This window comes from Lampetra fluviatilis, chromosome 36, assembly GCF_964198595.1.
Source record: "Lampetra fluviatilis chromosome 36, kcLamFluv1.1, whole genome shotgun sequence".
Taxonomy (NCBI): domain Eukaryota; kingdom Metazoa; phylum Chordata; class Hyperoartia; order Petromyzontiformes; family Petromyzontidae; genus Lampetra; species Lampetra fluviatilis.
The window spans coordinates 5388556-5413131 of NC_136310.1; the positions used below are offsets into that span (position 1 = coordinate 5388556).

A 24576-nucleotide genomic window follows, 5' to 3' on the forward strand; every position below is an offset into this window, starting at 1 on the left:
TTTTGCCCTGTCCCCCGGTCGTGGTGGGGGTCCCGCAGGTTGGATGGAGGGAGTACGGCTCTCGGACGCGGAGAAGGGCGGCTGGTTCCCCACGGCGAACGTGGCAGAGATCACCAACGTACACGTCCGTACGCGCAACATCCGCGACCGCCACCGCCTCCAGCTCGCCACGCAGAACCTGCAGCGCAAGCATTCGTGATGGCACGGAAACCTCCCAGCGCCAGGCAGTCGTCATCGTCATCGCCGTTATCGCGAGAATTCGGCCGTTCTCCACCCCATGAGCCGACACGGGCCACGGCATTGATACCATGCAGGAGAAATGAAGACATTTTTACGTGTGCAGGGAACGTCAGCGCCAAGTTGCGGTGACAAAGTAGACTTAATATGCGACGTCCACTCCTCTAGCGCTGGGAAGTAGTAACCCGAGTCATGTTTTGGGGGACTGGCAGGTGGAAAGGGAGGACACGGGCACCATTTGCTTGGGGGCCGCCATAATAAAATGGCTAAGAACCAATGACTTCATATTGATAGCCTCCTATGGAGTACATCTCAAGGCAATCTGTGGTCGTCTAGCCAAGGAGGACCCCTGGTGGCAGCTGTCTCTGTACAGCACAAGGTGAATGCGGCATTGGAAAGCAAGGGGGCATTACTCTGCCAGTAGGAGGGCTATGTTGCTACAATGAAGTAATTTGCATGGCATTTATACAATTTGCCAAATTTCAACCATATGCCAGAACAATGGCCTGCACTTTTAAAGTGAGTCCAGTACAGCAGTAGCGCCTACATTCCCAGAATGCGGTGGAAGGCTGGGATGCAAGAAGACTGAATGAAGGACCCACCATGTTGTCCAGGCCTTAACTTCAGCAAGGGCTGTCTAGGTTGATGACCCGCAAAATATTTCCACATCAGACTCATAAAGTATACCACTCTCTGCGGCTACTCGTCACGTGGAAACTACTCCAGTCTGCTCGTTAATTGGAAGACATTCAGTTGCAATGGGGCCCTGGTGTTTCCCAAGACCAGGTTTAAAATCCATGGTGTACACATGTGAGGCCAGACTTGTGTCCTGGTTTCAGTAGGACCGGCATTGACCCATAAAATGAGGACATACAAAGGGACTTGTGGCTTCATCTGAGCCAGTCAGAGATAATGGATGGATTTTGTGTGACTGCTCCTGTGGATTTTAGTGGATCACACGTAGTGACCACATGCAGGCAGAAGGACTGGTTTGAAAGTGTTTTACGTGTTGGTTAATTTTTGTTACATAGAAAATGACTGTAAATATGATATCTTTGAGAAGTACGCTAAAGTAAGTGGTTTACTTTATAAAATCCCTGCCAGGATGCATGTTCACATTGCTTGGTAATTGCCAATTTTTTTAACATATGTCACGTGACAAACAATCTTACAGCACAGTTCATGGGAAAGTGCACCCTCTAGTGGTTATGGATTTTTTTTTAAAGCCACTTAAATGTTTCATTTGCCCTACAAGATGTCTCCAACACGAAGGGTTGCACTGCTCTGCTAAGTATTCTGAATGGATTCTTCATCTCAGCATGATGCCAATAGCACAATTGTAAAAAAGTTGGATTAGATTTACCAGCATTTTTTAAAAGGCATGGAATATTCTCTAAGGGACACACATTTTACGTTTAATTTAAGCACTTGAAAAACATAGTAGGACTTGTATCTGTTGGATCAGCTTTTTTATTTAAAAAAGTTCCAATTCTGAATGTATGGATGTTATTATTATATTTCTATTAACAGTTGTCCTATTGTGATTTTTACAGAACAGTAATGTAATAATCCGCTAATTTATACGCTGTAATGCAGGTGTTGGTCTAATCTAATACCTCTACAATTAGATCTGTCCAATTTGCAGACAGAATTTGTTTCTGTTCCAAGTGACCTTGTATGTTCATCTCTCCCATATATGCGGCACACTTAGCTCACATGTTTGGACGGCCTGGCAGCAGCCTCTGGAAATACTGTTAGGTACCCAGAAGCTAGTGGTGTGGAGGAGAGACCAGCACCGCTCATCAAATTACAGAAGAAAGTGCGAGCCCTATCAAAGGCTGCTTTGTCGGAAGCTGAGGTGTCCCCAGCCTATGGGGCTTTACAAGGTGTGCAGTACCACCCAAATTAGTCACTCAAAGTAGCATTGCACGGCACCATCTAAGCACAGGTAGAGAACGGCGATCCCACCCTGAGCATAGCAAACAATAAAACTACGAAACTTTTTTTATTTTACCAGGTAAGGCCCACTCAGCTGCATAGCTCTCGGTGGGACTAACCTGGCCTTTCAGAAGCCACCTGGCCACAAATGATGGCCCAATGAGAAGTGGCTTGTTATGTGGACATTTATAGCAGCCAAATACGTATGTTTCTAAATGCGGAGGGGAAAACCCGGAGGACCCGGAGAAAAATCCACGCGACCACGGGGAGAATATGCAAACTCCAAATATACAGGCCTGTGTAGGTTTTTCAAGCCTCGAGTGCTAAATCCCACAATGATGAATACTGGTTGGAGGAAAACCTTGCACTAAGCAAGATGTGAGTTTAAGTAAACGTAAAACCAATTCGGATTGTAGCAGAGGAAGGAGATGCAAGGAGGAAGTATGAAGATAAGATGCGTATGGAGGACATGCTGATGTCTGAGGCATAGAAACGTTTCTAGAAACGTGTTTCTTCAAACAATTGTCTAGAAACATCCGAAAGCACAATTAGCATATAAAGATCGTAAATCATTGATTATTGAAGTGTTTTATTTCAATATATGCATTATGATTGTAAGGATGAATCTTAATCGATGCATTCAACTTCATGTTATTCCCTTGGCAGCCGAGGTACCAAACATTAATTGTATTTAGTGTACAGTGCTTTTTAAAAGTTACATGTAATTGATTTTTAATTACAGATGACTTAACAAAACCCTGTTTGATGCTGCATTGCGAAAGAGGTAGTAACTGGGTGACACGGAGCTCTGAGCCGACCTTTAATCTGAAATTCCACCGATGTAGTGGAGTTGTTCCCAGTCTGATTTCCATCGACTCGAGTGACATTTATCTTAATTATAGACATTTATCTTGTCTGTATGGCTATTATCCGATATTCCTATGGTAAAGAGGAATGACTTGGAAGTGGTGGCAAATTCATCATTGCATCAATTTTTATCCACTCGGATAAAAGGAGTAATTCACATATGAACGTGGATAATAGGATGAACCCCGAAATGCATTGTTTCGTGAGTGCCAAAGATCTCACAAACTGTCTTTCTTCAATATGATTTGGAGCTCATCTCTTATTGGTTGCATGGTTTGGGGACAGAATACAAACGAAGTTGCTGGTTGCGAGTGTGTATGTACACGTCATATTCTTTAAGTAAAATTGAGATCTAATTTGAGGGATGTTCAAGAACGAACTTGATAACCCACACATGTTTTGTAGATAGATCTCACTGGCTTTGTTGGAACACTTGTGACCTGCTTTTAATATTTTTTTGTTTCATCATCTCCCTACAAATGACCGTACAATAAACTTAACACTCCCCTTTTTGAGCCACCGAATTCATCTACTCTCAACAAAAGCTTGCTGCTTTTTGGACAAAGTGGAATGTGTGGGTTATAAAGTGTTTTGTTTTATTTTCCCCAGCATTCTAAGAATAGAAAAAATTTGCATCTGCCAAGACCTGTCTTAATATCTGAATGTCTCACGTTGTGCATTACACTGGTTATTTTAATTCTGAATACGGTTTTTAATGTGTTGTGTTTTCCATCGATCGTGATAGAACTGTAATTGTACAATAGACATAATGTGTACGCCTAGCTAGCTCTTAATGTCGACTTGTTTTTAATAAAGGATATTCAAAAAGATTAACTTGATTAAGTGATCTATTTGTGTGTGTGTACAATTTCATGTTTCGTGATGATCAGAGATTCCCATAGTGAAGAAGAATGTAGCACAGCTGACATTAAAATATACGCTGTATTGTAGTACAAGTCATCATATGTCTAATCGTTACGGGTTATATGAGCCATGATGAATCAATGTGAACTGCTTTTTGCGTTTAGTTTGCTGCCCTATCCCCGCACCTCCGATCAGCATGGTCGTCTACGTACGGTGCGAAAGAAGTTAAACATAAAATGTGTGGTCTTAAGAATTTGAATTTATACAATGCTTAAATACCACAACTCAAACTGCCCTACGAAATCTAATTATTAATTATGTTTACTGGCCAGCACCTCCAATTAGCACGGTTGGCTAATAATAATTACTGGCCAAGACAAATTAGAAAATCTATTAACATTTATTTTTTAAAAATAATTGTAGCCGTCCTGAAAGCTTACGGGCTCAGTGCTGCTTGGAAGTATATTAAATAATACACTATTTAATTGCATGGCTATTCAGGTTATCATGTTGATTAACTGTGACTAATCCAACCGCTAATTTATACTGCATATTTTCTGATTACCATAATCCATTGTAATTTATATGACTACATTCACGACACATCTATATTTACGAGATATAACCCCAAAAAATGAATATTGGTCGCAAAAAGCCTACGTGTTAAACATATTATCGACCCTGGCAGTATGATGAGCTGAGTCAACCCTCAGCCAGGATTTATACAATTGCGACTACCACTGTGCCACCAAGGGGTGCTACTGAGCCCCCTTTTACTCCACAGTACAGGGTGCTTCAAAAAATGTGCACAATTTGCAGCAATACTGCGAGAAATGTGTTATTGCATGTGTTGACAATGATGGCGAACAAGTGGAGACTCTTTTACTTTTTGAAGCTATTAACATACATTTGTTATCACGTTATAGTTCGTTCTTTTTTGCACTAAAACGATAGTCCCATATGAGTGTTAAAAAAAAAAATTAAGCACCCTGTATTTGTACAATGTCCCTGCACGGTGTCCATGCCGCAGCCTTTGCAGCGCCGGGGTTGAAATCGCCGCGGTCCCTAAGGCGAACCCCTCAACATGGCTGCCTCCACGTCCGCGCAGGCCCCGGCAGGAGACTGCTACTACCCGCGAAAGCTGGGGCCCAAACCCGACGTGGTGCCCACCGAGGTGACGGAGAGGAAGATCTCCGCCTATGCCACCTACAGACCCGACATGGTGTCCGTGGACGTGGCGCGTCTGAACTCGGCAGGTGCGGCTGTGTCCCTGGAAAGGGAGCGCTGGGCCCGAGCGAAGCCTTGTTCTTGTCTGAGAGCGCTGCCGGGGAGGGCGGCGTTCAAGCGGCAGGGGTCGTAACGCGTTGTGGGTGGTCAAGGGGGTAGCGTACGAGAGAAATGACGCCGGATTTAATAAAAACTTATATTTTTATGTGCGCTGTAACGCTCCGTAGAGTGTCGTTTTATGTCAGGTTTCTTTCATTTTGGAGTGTCATACTTTCTCAGTGTACAGTATTCCTGCACGATATACAGAGTCGCGTCACGAGTCGTGATCATCAGCCTTGATCAATCCACTGCTGGATTTATTATGGCTGTGTCATCTCTCGCAATCCAATTAATCCACGAGCGCATACACGCGAACCGATTGGATCGCTCTACCCCCCTCGACGTTCACTCGGACGCGCTTTCATCCTTTGGCTGCCACTCCGGCATTATTCTTGACCATCAGCCGTCATCCCTTTCTTTCCGCGGTGTGTCCTTGCGCAAAGTCCACTTATGAGTATCGGTCCTCTGCCACGTACACGATCATTATCACACGGCACTCGCGATCCCATCGCGCACAGCGTCAATATGCCATAGCGTTGCGTTTTAAAATGATCGTATATACTGACATTGCTCTACAACAGGGGTGGACAAACAGACATTTTTTTTTCGAATTCATTAAAAAAAACTCAATGTTACAAGAGCCGCAATGCACGTTAATACGAGACGGTTCTGAATAAATAACGTCATGAAATATTCCTCAAGGAGCCGCATACGACTCTGGAGCCGTAGGTTGCCGACCCGTGTTCATGGTTAACTGGACTTCCATGGTAAACTTGCTTCTATGGTAAACTAGATTTCCATGGTGAACCGGAATTCCATGGTGAACTTGCTTCTATGGTAAACTAGACTTCCATGGTGAACTGGACTTCCATGATAAACTGGACTTCCATGGTGAACTGGACTTCCACGGTGAACTGGACTTCCACGGTCAGGGGACGGCAACCAAAATAAAAAAGAGCCATTTTTTTGGGAAATTTCAAGAACCGCACTGTAGTCCGACCCTTTCTCTACTACATACACGATCAAATAATATAAGAAAAATATATGTACAGCTCTTTGTCAATCCACTACTCGATGAATCCCTCCCCATGATGTATCTGTCATGGGGGTTATTGGTCAGTGTGAGTTGGTGTCGGGGTTGGCTGAAACTGGTTCAAATTCTACTCGCCACTACGGTACGGACGGCACCACCGCTCCCACAATCAAAGTACATTTAACCAGACGTGGTGGCACGCTCCTGTTATATAGCACTTTGGAGATGAGCCTTAGTGGATCGCATAGATTGCTGAAACTTCCCAATCTCAATTAGGCTGGGCTGTGAATTGGCCATGAGGTTGCAGTACACCAATTGGGTTTGTTAAACTTTACAAACATTTGAGTGTTATCCTCTGGTATGTGGTGGGATTTCTCTTAGTACAATAGTTTCATGCCATATACAAACTGCTTTAATTGTTCACTTTGTGCCCCCATGGAGATGCGCAGTAGAGGGAAGGTAAATGAGCTGTGCTTAGGCGACGTCGACCCATGTTGCTTATACAACATTAATTATAAGTGTACCTGGAATGGAATGTATATTAATTTGGGCTTTTTTGTGTATGTTTCCACAGAACCTGTTCATAAGACACTACACCTAGGAAATCAATATGTGTCTGTAAGTAATTTAGTCATGTTTACATTGCACACACTTAATTGTTTAATATGGAATATTGTAAATAACAATCTGTGAATTGGAAATCCAATTCATTCAGAGCCTTCACACACCAAATAATGATAATTTATTAACCTAACTCTTGGCTTTCATCCCAGCGTACATGGATTTATATATGATGCACATAAGTACACGTGTGTGTGTGTAAATATACAGCCCTTGAGTAAATCCACTGCAAGATAGAGGGCTTTCCCACCTTTCGATTTAAAGCTTTCGTGACTGCAGGGATTCATCTTCTTGGTTCTTTCGGTAAAGTCACGTAGAAGGGAAGTAATAAAATAATAAAAATAAAACATGTTTTATTTTTAATAAAAATAAAAAATAAATGTTTTATTTTTATTATTTTATTACTTCCCTTCTACGTGACTTTACCGAAAGAACCAAGAAGACTTTCCCACCTTGTTTAGGTCAATGTGTTTTTTTACTGTACTTCACTTTGATGGTCAGCACGGGTTGGTGAAGAAGAGGGCCCAGTTCTGGTTCAGATATCACTTGCCACTGATGTTGGCTATGGCCAAGAATCACATTCAGTTTGCTTGGTCCATTAACCGCTACACAACCACTCTGCCCCAGTCTAGGCTTACCACTGTGTACTTTGAAATAGATGCACTCAGCAGGTTAAGGTTTTTGCTATCTTTGGCTATTGTTCAAGCGTATGTACACACCTTTGTAAGTGCGATTATAGATGTTGTGAATATACCTTTGACCCTTGTGTGTGTGTAGTGCCTGACACTTTGACTCTCATATCCACCCTAGGGAACAATCCACCCTTTCCGGAAGTCACAGCGGTCTCTGCTCAGCAGACTAATACAGGAATCAACACTGGTGGCTTCAGACAGACGGGTAATTGTATTTGTAATAAATCATTAACTGTGCTATTCATCAAATGTGTCACAATATTCTCATTCGGTGATGTAGTGCACTAAGACTTGAACATTAGCTTAAATATCATTATCGTCTCTTCAAGGATGATAAAATGGGTACACTTGATAAGGTTAACATTTAATAATAAATGCTCTTTATATCCCTTGAAAGCTTAATTGAGCCTCAAGACAGAAGCATCCCACATTGGGATGTTTTGGCCAGCTCTTTATATGGGAGGAATCAGAGTTTGAGAGAAACACAATGTCTCTGGGGAGTAATACTCAAATATCTGCACAGATACATGACATCGAATGTTGTACTGTCATCTGTTGGCTGCCTCTCAAGCCAAACCTCCACCTCTTTTATTCTTTGGAAGTCTCCCATCCTAGTACTAAGCTCATTCGTCAACAATGTAGTGTTCTATTATGAAGGCTCTAAACAAGTATATAATTTGCTTTCATGGAATAAACACGTTTACTACCAATAAAATTAATAACGTCACCCAGTGCTCTTCTGCACGTCCACACAAAGCTAAGTACCAGCATTACATTTTGTTTTCAGGGAAGCAGGAAAGTCGGTAGGATTGTTGAGCATTTGCCAATGCCATTGTTAGCCTTAGCTTGCGATGCAATTTATTGTGATGTTGAAACTGGAAATAACAAAAATACCGCTTCACTTGTCCTTTTAAAATACAGCCGTTTAATGTCATGTTACGAACATTACTCTGAGCGGTAGAGCAGGTGGGAAAGTGCTGCCCCCTATTGTGTAAAATAGAGGTCACTTGAAGTGGGCCATTCTCTAAAAGGAAAAAATTAACCCGTAAAAACAAAGTTTTTCACTATAAATCCTTTATATGCGTGGCATCGGTTTTATTTTATTATTCATTTCTGTTTTTCTTGAGTAAGAGTTTCATTTTTATCACATTGGTATTTTAAATAAAATATGGAAAAATTTTTTTCCTAAAAAGTGGAAAATGTAGGAAAAAATTTTCACGAAAATAAATTGTCACGCACAACGAGTCTGTGTGCAAAATGTCAGCTCGATTGGATCACGGGAAGTGGGTTAAAAAACGACCGAAATATTTGCACGGTCGTAAGCGCGCAAGCAAGTGAACTTAATATAAAGGATTTAAAAAGTTGTACTGCTCTGCGAGAAATCCAAAGGGATTTTTTGTTTCATGACATGACTTTGATAGCACAATGAGGATAACTTTCACAAAAAGAGTAAAAGATATACAAATAGTTAGTTTGGTTTGATTGCTGCCATTGCAATTACCTTGTGTTGCTTTGTAAATTTCAGTCAAGAAAGATCTTTGTGTTTGGAGTCCTCAATGTTGTTTGCACAGCCCTGCTCATCACGTGGTGCAGCTCTACAAACAGCATGGGTGGGTGCTGACTACTACACGGCTTATATTTTGTTATATTGCATGTACTTATACCTCAAAAGGGCAAGTTCTGGAATGAGGCTGATATGAAAAAAATTTAAAACATGATTCATGTACATTCTTGAGCTTTATTTTTGACTCATTCTTCAACCTACATCCGTAACAAAATGTTATGATAAAATTAGTACTTTCGATAATAGCCTATAAACAATATGTTTTATCGTCAATAATTATTGGGTAACCTTATTTACTGTTAATGGCATACCTTTACGAGTATACAGTAAAACCTTGGATTGCGAGTAACTTGGTCTGCGAGTGTTTTGCAAGACGAGCAAAACATTTAAATAAATATTAATTTGATAAACGAGCGAGGTCTTGCAATACGAGTAGTATGTGTATACGCTTTGTCTGCCGAGCGTCACGTGATCACAACTGATACACGAGTGCTTGGTATTACAAACACGTTTCCGGAACGAATTATGCTCGCAATCCAAGGTTTTACTGTAACTGCATCGAGCCATCGATGAATATTGATTTTTCAGTTTACAATACATGCTTCGAATCATGCGAATAAGACTTGATCTTTTCAACTCGGGTGTAATGAGATCAGTTGTCCACTGCAGCCACCAGAGGAACTCGAGTGCACTGCAATGTTAAAATCTTGCAACTTGAACGTTGGGCCATGGCATCGGCACATAAATGCATCTTCATGCGAGTAGATTAACAACTTTACAGCAGGTGGCACGCTATGGAAATGTCCTTTAAGGTTAGCGAGTGGCTGCAGGAATCACATTGTTGGCTTCGAAAACTTGCTCTTTTGAGCCCACTGATCGCAATTTTTTCCAACCACCCCAAATTTAGTTTTTGTAATACGAAAGGTTGGTTTCATTGAAAACCAGATAACGTGGCTTGTCTACTACTTTTTGAAATTTAAGCATCAGATGTTTACAATTACAGGTCGTAGTAGCAAATAAAAAATGAAAATTGCACAATATATTGATGCTGTACTGTAGTTATATGCATCTCAATGTTTTTGCTTCTTGTTTCAGCCTTAACAGCATATACCTACCTCACCATATTCGATCTGTTTAGGTACGTACCGCTGTTGTTGCTTCAGTGTATGAACACACAATGAACACATTTGAATGTAAAATGACCCACTGATGTTGTAAATGTTGAGGTGTTTTAACCACAGAATGCAAAGCAAAAAAACACCGTTCACTCACAAAAGATGACTCATTGATCCTTTTATGTAATAATATGGGAAATGTATTTTATACGGTCATGTGAGGGGTTGCAACATGTATACCAAGTACATCAATCTGGGTCTTTTGAGACCCAGAGCTGCTTCCTAAGGTTGAGACGCAGGTGTTTTTTTATTTTATTTTGATGAGACTAATTGTGTCGTTGCTTTTCAGTTTGCTGACCTGCTTAATAAGCCTATGGATCACATTGAAGAGACCCACAGCTACGTACTCATTTGGGTACGTTTCAATTTCACGGGATTTTACATTTCAATTCAAGGGCGAATAACATGTCGAGATATCGCGAGACATGACACATGCCTGCGGTGATTTACCAGTGGCCTACTGGAATTAGGGTTTGAGTTTTTTCAGGACCAAGGTTAAAATGTATGCCATTGTATCACTCAATATATAGTCGACTACCAACTAATATCAGACTTAATGTTATGGAAGTGAGTAATAAACAATAACACCACACGTGTAGATATATGGTGACATAATGAGCCCGAGTGAAGGAAGATTTAATGAAAATTAGGAATTGACAAAAGTCGACTGGTCAATGTTTAGAGCGCAACTGAGTAAAGATATGGATTCTCTGCATCACAAAAGCAGCCGATTGCAGGAGAATCGGATGGATTCATAGTTTAACTTGTGGCCAGATTATTTTACTTGAGTTTCCCAGTTGATTATTTTTTTTAAGTGTTAATATATCTCTATTAAACACGTTCCTTCAGAGTGGGCAGGTAGGAACTTGGTTGGACAGCGCATTCGTGCGATCCGTGTCACGCGGCGCAAGCTGTGTGGGGCGGCGCGTCACGTGGTGCTGAAATACAAATCGAGGGCATGGCTATGCACGACAGACAGACAAATAATCCCTAGTGGGCAGTGTAGAACTGTTGTTCCTACCTGTATTAGGAGCACTGCTTACCAACCGCGCTATTTCAATTCCCATCATTATTCAGCCACTGATTTAGTGTGCTTGACATATTATCTTCTCAAATTGAGTTTGATCGTCTTAAAAGTCCGTGCTTTTTTATATGATTGCGTCGGTATTCTCACTTATTCAGCAAGTGTCTGCCATGTGATATAGGGTTCCGTTATTTGTCTCCTTGGGAATTTGCCTTGTCCATGAAACCCTGAGGTTTTTGTTTATTTTTTTTATCACAAAGGTACGACCGCTTTGAGGTGCTGGCCGTCTTTGCATCTACGGTGCTGGCCCAGCTGGGAGCACTCTTCATTCTCAAGGAGAGGTGAGTGACAACCTGAGACAATGAGACTTTTGCAAATGGGAGGGCTGAGAGCTGGCCGGTGACTCAAGAGCCAGAGCACAGAGCCAGCACCGCTGAGATCCTGGCTTCGAATCTGGTTTTCAGTCGCCCACAGAACACATTCCTGCGGAGGGAGCTGGTAGGAACGTTGGGTTGATCGGTCAATGGCCAGGGTCAACGGCGGCGTGGTGTATTCCGCAAATATGCCCGACTGTGAGGGCGGGCACAAGCCGGCTTGAGTAGGTTAAACGTTGGGTTTTATAAGGGCACCACGGGGTGACCAGCCCCTCTCCACCCAGCCCCCACCCAGCCCCACCCTCCCCACCCAGCCCCACCCTCCCCACCCAGCCCCTCCCCACCCTTCCCTCCCCACCCAGCCCCTCCCTCCCCACCCAGCCCCTCCCTGCACGATGGATAGACGGACACAATATTCCCCTGTGGGCTGGTGTAACCAGGAGGTTCCTACCAGTATAAAGTGGTTTCTTAGGTATGACGAGTTGATAATTTCAAGCCAATGCCGTCTCGTTTGGTTCTCTGAGAAAAAAATATGTGAGGTTAGATTACCATTCAAAGAACATCAACACGGCACATGGGACTATGCAGTGCCCTTTGCAGGACTCTTGAAGAGCAGTTCTGTAATGTCAACTTCCACAGACCAAAATGCAGAATACTCACCTTATTAGGCAGCCAAAGTCTGCCTCTTGTTTTTGCCTCCTACCAAACAAAATGGAACCCTGATTTCTTAATAACAGATGTATTCAATACAGTCCATGCAAAAGTATACGTAGGCAGACTATCCAGGTTGCGCATTAACCATGCTCATTCACGCCTTTTACAAATATGCTGCTTCTATTATTGACTGCTCCTCACTCGTCGAGGGTCAGCGACTCAGTGGCCATAAACATGTCGGCAAGTACATCGATAACTTTAAGAAGCGATAATTACAGAGGACACATGCTACATCTTCACTTCCCTGTTATGCGTAAGTGCGGTTGTTATAGCCTAACTTACATATGCATTGCATTACCCGTGTTTTATTTTATCAGGGGCAAATCTTCATATTTCCTCCCCCCCCCACCACCCATTACCCTGCATATGTGAGAGTTCACTGCAATGAAAATGTATTCGCCATGATGATTACCTAATCGATTTAGTTATTGATCAACAATCAATGAGCTTGATTAATTGATGCGTGATTATTCACTGGTTACAACTGTGAGTCGCATTATAACGTTACGTTTTGATGTAATATTTATTCGGTTTTGTTTTAACGTATTGCCTCGTCTAATTCCACTTTCAGTTTGGAGCGCTTGCTTGAGCCCCCTGAGGTTCACACGTAAGTTTATTATTATTTTTGTAAATGGCTTTTAATATTACTGCCTCTTTTATTTTTAATTAATGAATGTCTTTATGCGTAAGCAGATGAGAGCATATTGAAGCCGCATGACATCGTCTAAGGGTTAAAATTTGTTGCCCTTAAAATCCTGAGTACAATACATTTTTTATTGCATGTTTTATATCTCGCAAATGATGTTAGCTTTGGCCAAGAATCAAATTCAGGTTGGAGGATGCATAGCTTAGTGCACAACATACTAAGCAATAGCCTAGGATTGAAATCTAAATGTTTTTATTATGATTTTTTATGTTCTTTGTAATTGCTTTATGTGACCCCTGCAACCACTATAGGCACTGCAATTTCCACAATGGCAAAAAATTATCCCTTGAATCAATGATTAATTACTATTTTTAATTACGTGTTGGTGCACAAGCCATTTAAAATGCCTATTCCTCTTAGATAATAAGTATAAAATATGTACGTATATAGAGTTGACAGTTTGACCTATGCCACCACCCATAAAATGTATGCAGGGAATAACCATATTATGTATTTGTGTCAAATGGGTCTGACATAATTTGCAAGAGTAGACCATTGTGTGACAAGTTTAAAATTTGAAATTTACCCATGTCCAGAAGTTCATGTTTTTCTAAACTGAATGATATAAAGCCAGGCCTCTGTTGAGTAAGACAGGCTGAATCTTGACAGAGTGTCATGCGGTTAATAAAGGGCTTTTTAAAGCTCTCAGATGTATTTTTGGTTATGATGTTTGAAGTTTTGCTCCATGTTCTGGGAGTTTTTTCTGTAACCAACTATTCAGTTGGCCATCACTTCGAACCACATGCGGTACAACCGTAAAACTCATCGCAGAGCTGTACGGCACAACTGCACCCCCCGATTAGCACGGTTGGCTACGTACGGTGCGAAAGAAGTTCAGCATACATACAACCACAGGAGGATCTTCTACTGATGTCCTCTGTTACTCTGCACTGTGCTCTTGTTCATGGTAGGGGAAGACTTCTCCTGGGGACCCTGGTCGCCTTGTTCTTCCACCTCCTGACCATGCTGGTGGTCCCCAACAAGCCCTTCACACACGTCTCTGAGGGTACAGTTTTCTCATTGCTGGCACGTGGGAGGGGACTGAAGTATGCGGAGAGAACCCATGTATACGAGGCAGTGCTGACTTAAAGCTCTGCTCAGGTAGATTTAAATTATAATTTTTTTTGTACTGGCATAATTCTGGACACCGCACTACACTGCCATTTTTGTGGTCACATTGTGCCTCATTGCCTGCAGAATTGCATTGCGATGGATGTAAACATGGAATATAGAGCACCTACATGATTGATACAAAATATACACTTTGTATTGGGGTAGGACAAAGGTTTTGTTCCACTGTTAATTTGCGTTATTTTCTTTTTCAGCTGCGTCAACGAGTTGGCTGCAAGAGCATGTGGCTGACCTCAGCAGGAGGTGAGGTGGCCGGTCCCTTTTGAGTTTTAATACCCTACCTCGCGATGGCATAGTCAAGGAGCATAAACCATCACGCAAACTCCGGTCATCTTCTCAGCAGCTTTTGGATAGCCATCGAACACAGACGATCACTGCATTGCGTGCTTTCAGGTGCGCTTCTGCGGCCGTCTGGAATGCTCTTCCTTCCAATATTCGGAATCCACTGGAGCTATGCACTTTTAAAATCATCTAGATTAACAAACTCAGTCATTTAGAACTGCTTTTTGTCTTTCGTTTGTTCTTCTCCCGCATCTTTATCATGGTTGGCTACGTACGGTGCAAAGAAGTTCAGCATACATACATACATACAAACGCCTATAGGAGGTGGACTTTATCACAATAACTTCATACTTATTTGTCTTTGCTGTAGTCATAAAGCATACAATGCTGTCCACATGTGAACCAATTTTACCTCCTTTGGGAGCTCAAAGCTCCAACTTAAGATCACGGTGGTACTCACATCAGATTCATTATTCCATTAACTTCGGTGTATGCATAATAATATTGAAGCAAGGCAAACGCATATAATACTGTACAACACTCATCGTAATTAATTTTAATTAGAACTGGACATTGTGCATCATTAGGCATTCATGAATCATTTGGATTAAATTTTCACGTGCATGTAATCAACACTTGTCTCATTTACGCAAATCCTGTGCAGTGGTTGCGCATGCTGTTGTGCAGTGCATTTGTGGATTTTGTTTAAACTTTATAGGCTTATGTGGTTAAGCACAATTATTAAGCCCTCATGTTAATATAAATAAATGTCCTAAGTTAAGCAGGGTATTTGTTTGGAGGTCACATGATGACGTAGTGTTATGAAAGCACATACAAAATTAACTCATCTCTTGCCCTCCCCCCTTCGTGACTTAATGCCATTTTACAATGTGGGATCACAATTCAGGTGAATAATCGGTTGTTTCCTGCGTCGTTTGTACCATCTGGTTGAATCTTACGTCTCATTTGTTCTATGTCATATATTCTGTCTCATTAGTTCCATTAACCAAAATGTCAAATGTGTATATCATATGCATAGGTGGTAAATAAACAACTCTTACACAGTTTCATGCATCTGTCGTAAACATAATTGATTCTAATGAACGAATGAAATCATCATTACTTGCCTAGTTTTCTGAATAATGATATTTCTTATACAATATGATATCCGTTAATGAATTAACGAATCAATACATGACCTACATTACTGGATAATGCTAAATCTATCTGATAAAAACAAGCCGTTCTTATGAAGGCTGGAGGCATGATTGTATTGCGATGTGTAGAGATGCAATAACGGAGGCTCGTGTTGCTTTTTTGCAGCCTGTGCGGCGTGGTGCCTGGCCTCAGCAGCTTCCTGCTCCCACGGATGAACCCATTTGTACTTATCGACCTGGCGGGCTCCCTGGCCCTCTCCATCACCTACATGCTCATCGAAATCAAGTACGTACGATGCCGGCGAGCCTCTGCTACATGCCTCACCGTTGTTACTCGTCTAATCGGGTTATCCACAACCGCATGTAACAGCTGTTTTGTCAATGCACTGCTGGATGAGTGCCTCCTTCCACACATTGTGGGTCGTGGGGGTTATTTGACTGTCAGCATGCTGGTTAATGTGGGTTGGTGAACGTGGGGAGCGGAGTTGTCCTTGCTGACTACTATCTATCTATCCTGTCCTCTGCTGCCTACAATGTAGGTTACGCAGCAGCCTGCATCACCTGTTTTATGCATGGTGTTCGCCTATCCAAGCACTAGCCAGGCAGCTCAACCTGCTTAGCTACGGGGATTTGTATGAGATCCTGGGTGATTTGTTCATAGGCAGAATGTCAGCTTGCGGGAATTAAGTTGGCTGGATAAACCACAGGCTGTCACAATTGCTACTGAACCAATTTTGATTTAATATTTAGATTCCTACGCAAGACCATTAATTTCTGCATGGAATTACAAACATGATTTGCCTTGTGCAAAGTGACCGTTAAGAATTATGTGATATTATTCATGTGAGGAGGCCACTGTGTTCCCAGGATGAATACCCAACAGAGATAGGAGGGGCCTCCCATTAAGTGCAAGATGCCAAGATTGTGTTCCTATAGTTGAAAGCACACAAAGGAGAGTGAAATTAGCGGGTAGATGTGGATTGAGTCCGTAGGTCTACTAACCTCTTTATTTCTTTGCACACACAAGCTGTAACACAAGGTCATTAAGCCAATCTCTGGTTGTCTGCTCTTCTCTAGTAACTATTATGCTGTGGACACCATGTCTGCCGTGGTCATCGCGATGATGACATTTGGTACCATGTACCCCATGAGCCTCTACAGTGGGAAGGTGCTGCTCCAGGTAAATGCTGTCAGTTTCACAGAAAAGCCTCTTGGCCACACCTCCCTGCTCTGTCAGCCTGCAGCTTTACCATCGTTTGCAATGAGCAAACATCATTCTTGTGTGATGCGTCTCACACGATGAAAACATAATCCTCTTTGCTTTGCTTTCCAGACGACACCGTCCCACGTCATAGGACAGTTGGACAAACTTCTTCGGGAGGTGAAGAGTGCATTGTTGCAGAGCACCCAGATCACTGTGTCAAAGCCATTTGATTGATTTCTGTTTGGATTAGGTCTTGCCAGTTGCACGAGATATTTTTGGTTTTGAGCCGGATGTGCTTGGAAATAATGAAGCACAATTAATTCCGTTCAGTGTCCTTAATTTAACAAATAAAAAATGAATTATGTATGTTGCAGGCAAGACCTGGCAAACTACACGCAATTAGATATTAGTTCCCCAGAATACAGTTTCATGTAGGTTTGCACATTTGGAATGCTTAGCAACGGTCATAGGAATTGGTTATACTGGTAGGAACCTACTGGTTTCACCAGCCCACAGGGGATTATTGTGTCCATCCGACTGTCGTGCATCCAAAAATGGGAGGGGTGGGGCTGGGTGGAGAGGGGCTGGGTGGGGAGGGTGGGGGGTGGGAGGGATGGGGCTGGGTGGGGAGGGGAGGGGCTGGTCACCCCGTGGTGCCCTTATAAAACTCAACGTTTAACCTACTCACGCCGGCTTGTGCCCGCCCTCAGTCGGGCATATTTGCGGAATACACCACGCCGCCGTTGACCCTGGCCATTGACCAAGCAACCTAACGTTCCTACCAGCTCCCTCCGCAGGAATGTGTTCTTCCCATGTGAACGCTGCGTGTGTACAACAGGAAACCAGTCTGTAATTGAGCCACCAACAAAACTACTGACAGCATAGTTTAGTGTTGGTTTGTATTTGGCAACCCAGTAATCACTTCATGTGAAATGTTTACAAAGTACATGCAAGGTAGACAGCCCAGAGGTGGGTTTTCTCACCACTCTGCCAGTTTATGTTGATTCAATAGTTTTCACTTTCACAGCCGCCCAGTCATAGCTTCTGTTTACCGTTAAACATATTTTGACAGCATTCACTAGGGCAGGGGTCGGCAACCAAAATAACAAGAAGAGCCATTTCTTTCCAATTCGGTACAAAATTCAGTATTTCAAGAGCCGCAATGCATCTGAGTACATACTGTACATACGTACATATCGTCAAGAAGCAGCCCGTAAAGAGCCGCATGCGGCTCCGGAGCCGTAGGTTGCCGACCCCTGCACTAGGGTATGCTCAATGTCCTCATGCCATTGCCTGTAATAGAGAATGAAAAAGTTGCCTACAAATACATGATAAGTATGAATATCTTTGCCTTAATCGTCTATGGTAAAACAGGTCTCCTTTTCAAGAGAGACAATGCCTTGATCGTTGTTTATTAAATGAAGTACATTGGATTTATACTTTTTAATACGTGGGTAGAGCGGTGGCACAGTGATTAGCACACTGTGTTATGAACCTGGTTACCTGAGCGTGATTCCAGTCATGGCTGACATCAGTGGCGAGTGATATCTGAACGGGTCCTCCCTCCACCCACCCCAACCTTTACTAGCCTGCACTGACCAGTGTGCTGAAGTATGGCCATTACGCTCTAATCTTAGGGGATGGTACTCATCATTTTGTATTCTGAGCTGTACATACATCCAAGGGTCTCTAAGTGAAGGACTGTCTTTCATTTCGATTTAAAGCTTTCGTGACTGCAGGGATTCATCTTCTTGGTTCTTTCGGTAAAGTCACGTAGTAGGGAAGTAATAAAATAATAAAAATAAAACATAATAAAATAATTCTCACGACGTTTCGGCCACAACGCAAGCAGCCGTCCTCAGGTGAGGACGGCTGCTATTATTTTATTACTTCCCTTCTACGTGACTTTACCGAAAGAACCAAGAAGACTATTTCAGGCGAGTACAGCTTATGAGTTAACTGTCCCCGTGCTAATCAGAAGCGGCGATGTGCATACCAAATCCTTCTGTGTACCTTCCACTCGTCTGACTGCTTGGTTTTTGTTGTGCGTGCCATTCGACAACATGTGCTTTATATGTGCCAGGCTTCGACCCTTGATGGAGTGCTGGAGTTCCGCAACGAGCACTTCTGGACGGTATCATTTGGCTCCCTGGTGAGCGCATGTTTTAGTTTAACTTTGTTGAGTATGACGTAGAACCGTGCTAATTGTGTTGTGCGGTCACGTACGTTCTACTGTCCACCGCTCAAGTTACATGTACAGGGAGAGGTGTATGCCTAAAATTGCATACGTACGTGTACAGCCCACGTTCTGGATTTGAAGCTTTCGTGGCTGCAAGAATTCATACTCCTAGGTTTTTCGGTAAAGTCACGTAGGTAAAAAATAATAATAAAATAATAATAAATCACGACGTTTCGGAGGCAACACAAGTCTCCGACTTAAGGTGGGACCACCAAATTTACTGTATGCAGTAAATTTTGCTGTGACGGTCCCACCTGAAGACGGAGACTTGTGTTGCCTCCGAAACGTCGTGATTTATTATTTTATTTTATTATTATTTTTTGCCTACGTGACTTTACCGAAAAACCTAAGAGTATACAGCCCACGTGTCAATCCACTACTGGAAGAGGGCCTCCCCACACCTTGCGGGCTGGGAGAAATTTGACCATACTTCACCACTGTGGTCAGTGTGGTTTGGTGAACTTGGGGGGGGGGGGGAGTGCGGAACAGCACGAGAGTGTGCTGCACTGCCCTCTAGTGTCCACAACGCCTCTTGCCACCTGTCTTTTGCACCTGGTCATCTCCCTACCCACGCACTCGCCAGACTCAATCCTATGCATAGCATCTGGGATCCCATAGGATGGGGTGCATTCTGGTTGATTTGATCGTAGGTGCTTAAAATTTAGATGAAAAAATTAAACGCGAGGATCAGAAAAATAAGTGGGATTGGACAGAACACAATCTTGTAGGAGGGTTGATGGCCGACGGACGATACTGGTAACAGAGTTGCAGTCAGGGGAGGGATCTTGCTTGGCAGATAACCACCATGGAGATGGAGTGATGAAAGTTAATGTGTGGGAGCGAAATTAATCGTGCCATCTTGGTTCCATGTCAGGTGAGATGACTTGGGAATGCCTTCATCGTGGTATAATGTTTGTATGTATGTTGAACTTCTTTTGCACCATACGTAGCCAACCGTGCTAATCGGAGGTGTGAACATTTATCATGGACTGCACATTATTATAAAAAAATGCACGTTCTCTTTGTGTCATAAATTATCAATAACAAGCGCTATGTAATAGTGACGATATACTACGTCCTGAACACCGCTCAAAAGCAGTGTTGCTCGTAATACGTCCTGAAGGACACTGTTCATGTGGAACTGTCCGTTTTGTTTCCAAGGCTGGATCAATGCACGTGCGCGTGCGACGCGATGCCAATGAACAGCTGGTGCTGGCCCACGTGACCAGCCGGCTCTCCACTCTCGTCTCACATCTTACCGTACAGATTTTCAAAGGCAAGTTCTCTGTCAGGCGATCAATATAAATAAAAACATTGAATGTATAAGATGTATTGCTGGGAGGGTGAATAATACATTTGTAATGATATACCGTACTTCATTAATGATATCATTCGTACGGCAATGTTTACCATAACGAAATACAATTGTGTAACGTGTGTTGTTTGGATCGGTCTGTGCGCGCAGACGACTGGAGCAGGGCAAGTGTGTCCACAACCTCCCTGGCCCCAAGCGTCCTGCACAACGTCGTGCCGCCCCTGACCCATACCCCTCACCAGCCTCATGGCCACCACCATCACGGCTCCCACAACCCCCTCACCTCCACCCCGTCCAAGTCCACCAGCCCGGCGCCAGAGTTCTCCTTTGGCACACCCGGGCGCAGCGTGCAGCCCATCGTGCCGCCCCCGGCAGTCACGCGGCCCGGCACTCGGGCCTATGCCCCTCCCGCTGCACACTACCCAGACTCCGCAGGCCTCTACAGGGCCTTTGGGAACTCCTCCAGGCCGTTTGGCCCAATGCTTGGCACCACCGGCTTGCCTTTAGGGGGCAGGTACCCAGCCAACTCTGTACTCCATGGGCAATCGTCTTCTAATGTACCATCGAGTTCATAGCAGTGACAAAACTAATGGACATTTTTCGATTTAAAGCTTTCGTGACTGCAGGGATTCATCTTCTTGGTTCTTTCGGTAAAGTAAAATTAATAAAAGTAAATTAATAAAAGTAAAATAAAAATAAAGTACAAATCACAACCGTCACAGCACGATAGCTGTGACGGTTCCACCTGAAGACGGAAGCTTGTGTTGCCTCCGATACGTGATTTTTATTTTATTTTTATTTTACTTTTATTAATTTTGTTTTTTTACCTACGTGACTTTACCGAAAAAAACCTAAGAATATGAATCCTTGCAGTCACGAAAGCTTCAAATCTAGAATTAATGGACATTGCTATGTCCGAGCAGCTAAGCAGTTTTACTATTTTCTGTTTCGTTTGTCCTTTTATTTTACGTGGCCACAATCGTGTTGCAGCTTTAAACACATCTAAGACGATCTGAATCTTAATGGGCTTTGCTGTGTCTATACCCCGGTCTTAACGAGCTGGCTGTTATTACTGGTCTAACAGCACTGTGGGTGTGTTAGCGACAGCTGAACACTCGATTCATTGTTCTTTAGTTCATTATCTCTGAGCCCTTGAAGCTTCATTACATATTTTTTGTGAGAGAGACCTGGGTGCCTACTGGAATCAAACCGTTAATGTCATGCAGACTGGCTCAGGTGTTCTAAATTGACCGCTTAGCTTTCCAGCCACCTAATATCACACAGTTATAAACAGTAAAACCTATTTAAAGCTCTCATAATTTAAGCATGTGATTATGCCTTAATAATAAAATTTTTATTTTTTGGGATTTATACAATTGCTAAGTATAATATATATTTTTAAAAATGTCTAACCATTATAATATTAACAGCCCTTTACCAACCCACGGCTGGATGAAGATTTCCATTGTCCTATTAATCAGGGGGTTGTTTGACCATGTCTCACCAAGCTGGTCAGTGCAGGTTGGTTGAATGGATTTTGAAGGATGATTTAGGATTGATTCAGATAACACACGCCAATGTTAACCATGGCCGGAAATCGAACTTGGATAGCCTGGTTCAAGAAGCCATGCACGAATCTCTCCACCACCGTTCCCACCCAAGCTCCATAAAACACTTTGTGATTTATTTTCCTTATCGTTAAGTCGAGTTTCCAGGATAGCAGTGTTTTCCAAACTTTCATGTCAGAAATTGAAAATGTAACAATTATACAATACCATTGGGAATTGGTGTATAAATGCAACCACACCTTCAACTTATACAATTGCCTATCTTGCATGTGACTTGGAAAAACAAACGGACACTATTATCTGTGCAATAAAAAAAACATTTTTAGTTTTTTCAGGCGACATGCTAGAATTCAATACATTTATGGCCGATGTCGCATATATCAGAGCACAGGTTGACATCTGTACTTATGGGTCCCAGGTCTGAGGATTTAAGTAATCGTGGGTTTGTGGCATAGATGGGCCACATAACCTGTGTGGACAACTGAATTTTCACACGAGTTCTCTTTTGTAATCTGACACTAAGCTTCGAGAGACCCACGTTTTTTCAATATTAATATAGGCACAGTTAAGAAGATGTATATTCAGTGTTATTGTACACAGATAACAGAGTGAAGTGTCTCAACATCCCACATCAATGCAATATTCATCTTGTGTGTTAGTTGTGTATATTTTGGTCCTGTCTAAAGTGCCTCTGTTTGGTGAGCTTGGGGCGTTGTTCTACAATGATGTTCTTAAGGCCAGTGGCGGATGTTCCCCATTCCTATGGTGGGATGACCATGAACGATTTGTTACAAAGTGGTACTTCATTTTTTCACCCTGGCCATAACAGTTGCTCAGTCAATTGAAAACTTGGATTTGAACTCTCAACAGTTTTATGGCGAGTTGAGCACTTTCACAATGACACAGAGTCAGTGTGTTGTAATAGCGAACAAGAAATATATTTTATAAAGTGTTTGGTCTCCCACTTGGCTATCTCAGTATTTGATCAAATATGGTGTTAGACTGTATTGCCCACTGAACATTTAATCCGGATGTAAGTTACGATTAAAACTGGTGCTGTAAAAAAAAAATCCAATTTAAACAATCCACAAAAGTGGCCTGAAACATGGCCTCTTTTTTATGTTGAATTAAAATTTAAGCCACATTCTAAATGGTACGTTGTGTTATGTTGCTAAGACTTGGGGCCCAATGCATTTTTGAAGTTTTGAAATGCATTAAAATTATCACATTTAAGGAGGATTTTTTTGCAGACCAAGCAGATTATTCAACACATTGTGACCAGTCATGAGAATTCATTTGGTGTAAATACTGTTGCTTCTCTTCTCATGGTATAACAGTAAATGGATCCCTGTTGCCTATGTGTATAGCCCATGTATTTAAATAAGCAATGTTTGTAAAAAAAAAATTACTTCACTGCAGTAACTTTAGCAAGATGGTAGTTTTGGTAATTGTGGAGTGTAATGAGCATTGCGGAAAATTCCGCTTAATTGTACATTTAAAAAATATATCCTTGTGCTTTATTTGCCATGCAGTGGTTGCTAATGAACAGCAAGACAATTTTGAGCGGTGCTTTCAATTTACGTAAATCCAGGCAATGTTGGCCTCATTCACATTTTGTACGAAGAAAGAAAAAAAACATCCGTGTAATGTAAACCTTGATTTTTATGCCAAGTTTAATATGACGAGCTGTCAAGCATTTAATACAATACATAATTTTTACAGTATGGTGTTTGTTGAAAATATATACGGTCATTGTTTGCCGAAATTGTTCTGTGCCCATTAAACGATGCAACTTATCTCGGTACTCCTGGAAGTGAGTGGTTGATTGTAGCGTGTGTGTGATAAGTTATGTGTATTGCACAGGTTGCTACCATGGTGTAATGTTACTGGTAGGAACCTGGTTACACCAGCCCACAGGGAATTATTGTGTCCGTCCGTCGTGCATCCAAAAATGGGAGGGATGGGGCTGGGTGGAGAGGGTGGGACTGGGTGGGGAGGGTGGGGCTGGGTGGGGGTGGGAGGGGCTGGTCACCCCGTGGTGCCCTTATAAAACTCAACGTTTAACCTACTCACGCCGGCTTGTGCCCGCCCTCACAGTCGGGCATATTTACGGAATACACCACGCCGCCGTTGACCCTGCCCATTGACCGAGCAACCCAACGTTCCTACCAGCTCCCTCCACAGGAATGTGTTCTCTTACTTTCGGATGCTACCATGGTGTAATGTTTAAGCACCAGCTCGATATCCTGGCATGGCAGTATCACTGGACAGTGCTTATTTCTGTGCAGACTTTGAATCTAACAAACTTTGGACAAAGGTTAATGTGCAAAAGTGGTGTGCTTCAGAGTTACATACCCTGGGGAATACCCAGTAAACATGAAATGGGCCAATGCTGGTCCAACGATTCCAAATGCAGTATATGCCAAAGTTGACCTAATTTTGGATGTTTGCTTAGTAGTGCTGAGTTGATATATCTAAAATGTGCCCTGTCCATATTAAATTTGTATGGGTGGCAAACCCTAAGTTGGCAGTCCTGAGCTACTGA

At 42.5% G+C, this 24576-nt stretch overlaps 2 protein-coding genes across 2 annotated transcripts in view; both read left to right on the top strand.

Annotated features, from left to right (window-relative positions):
- LOC144945033 (rho guanine nucleotide exchange factor 19-like) overlaps window positions 1-3853 on the top strand; it is a 41936-nt gene extending 38083 nt beyond the window's left edge. The window contains exon 15 of the mRNA XM_078873220.1: window positions 39-3853. Coding sequence (XP_078729346.1) covers window positions 39-199 — 161 coding nt within the window. The 3' untranslated portion in view covers window positions 200-3853. The remainder of the gene's footprint in view (window positions 1-38) is intronic.
- Window positions 3854-4966: 1113 nt separating this feature from the next.
- On the top strand, window positions 4967-23827 carry SLC30A6 (solute carrier family 30 member 6). The gene is made up of 16 exons (XM_078873221.1): window positions 4967-5162; window positions 6840-6883; window positions 7697-7783; window positions 9104-9188; window positions 10238-10280; window positions 10607-10672; window positions 11602-11682; window positions 13001-13036; window positions 14047-14141; window positions 14461-14509; window positions 15872-15991; window positions 16783-16885; window positions 17039-17086; window positions 18993-19061; window positions 20310-20424; window positions 20614-23827. Exons 1-16 carry the CDS (start codon window positions 4991-4993, stop codon window positions 21036-21038), a joined length of 1638 nt encoding a protein of 545 aa, XP_078729347.1. The 5' UTR covers window positions 4967-4990; the 3' UTR covers window positions 21039-23827.
- Window positions 23828-24576: the final 749 nt, after the last annotated feature.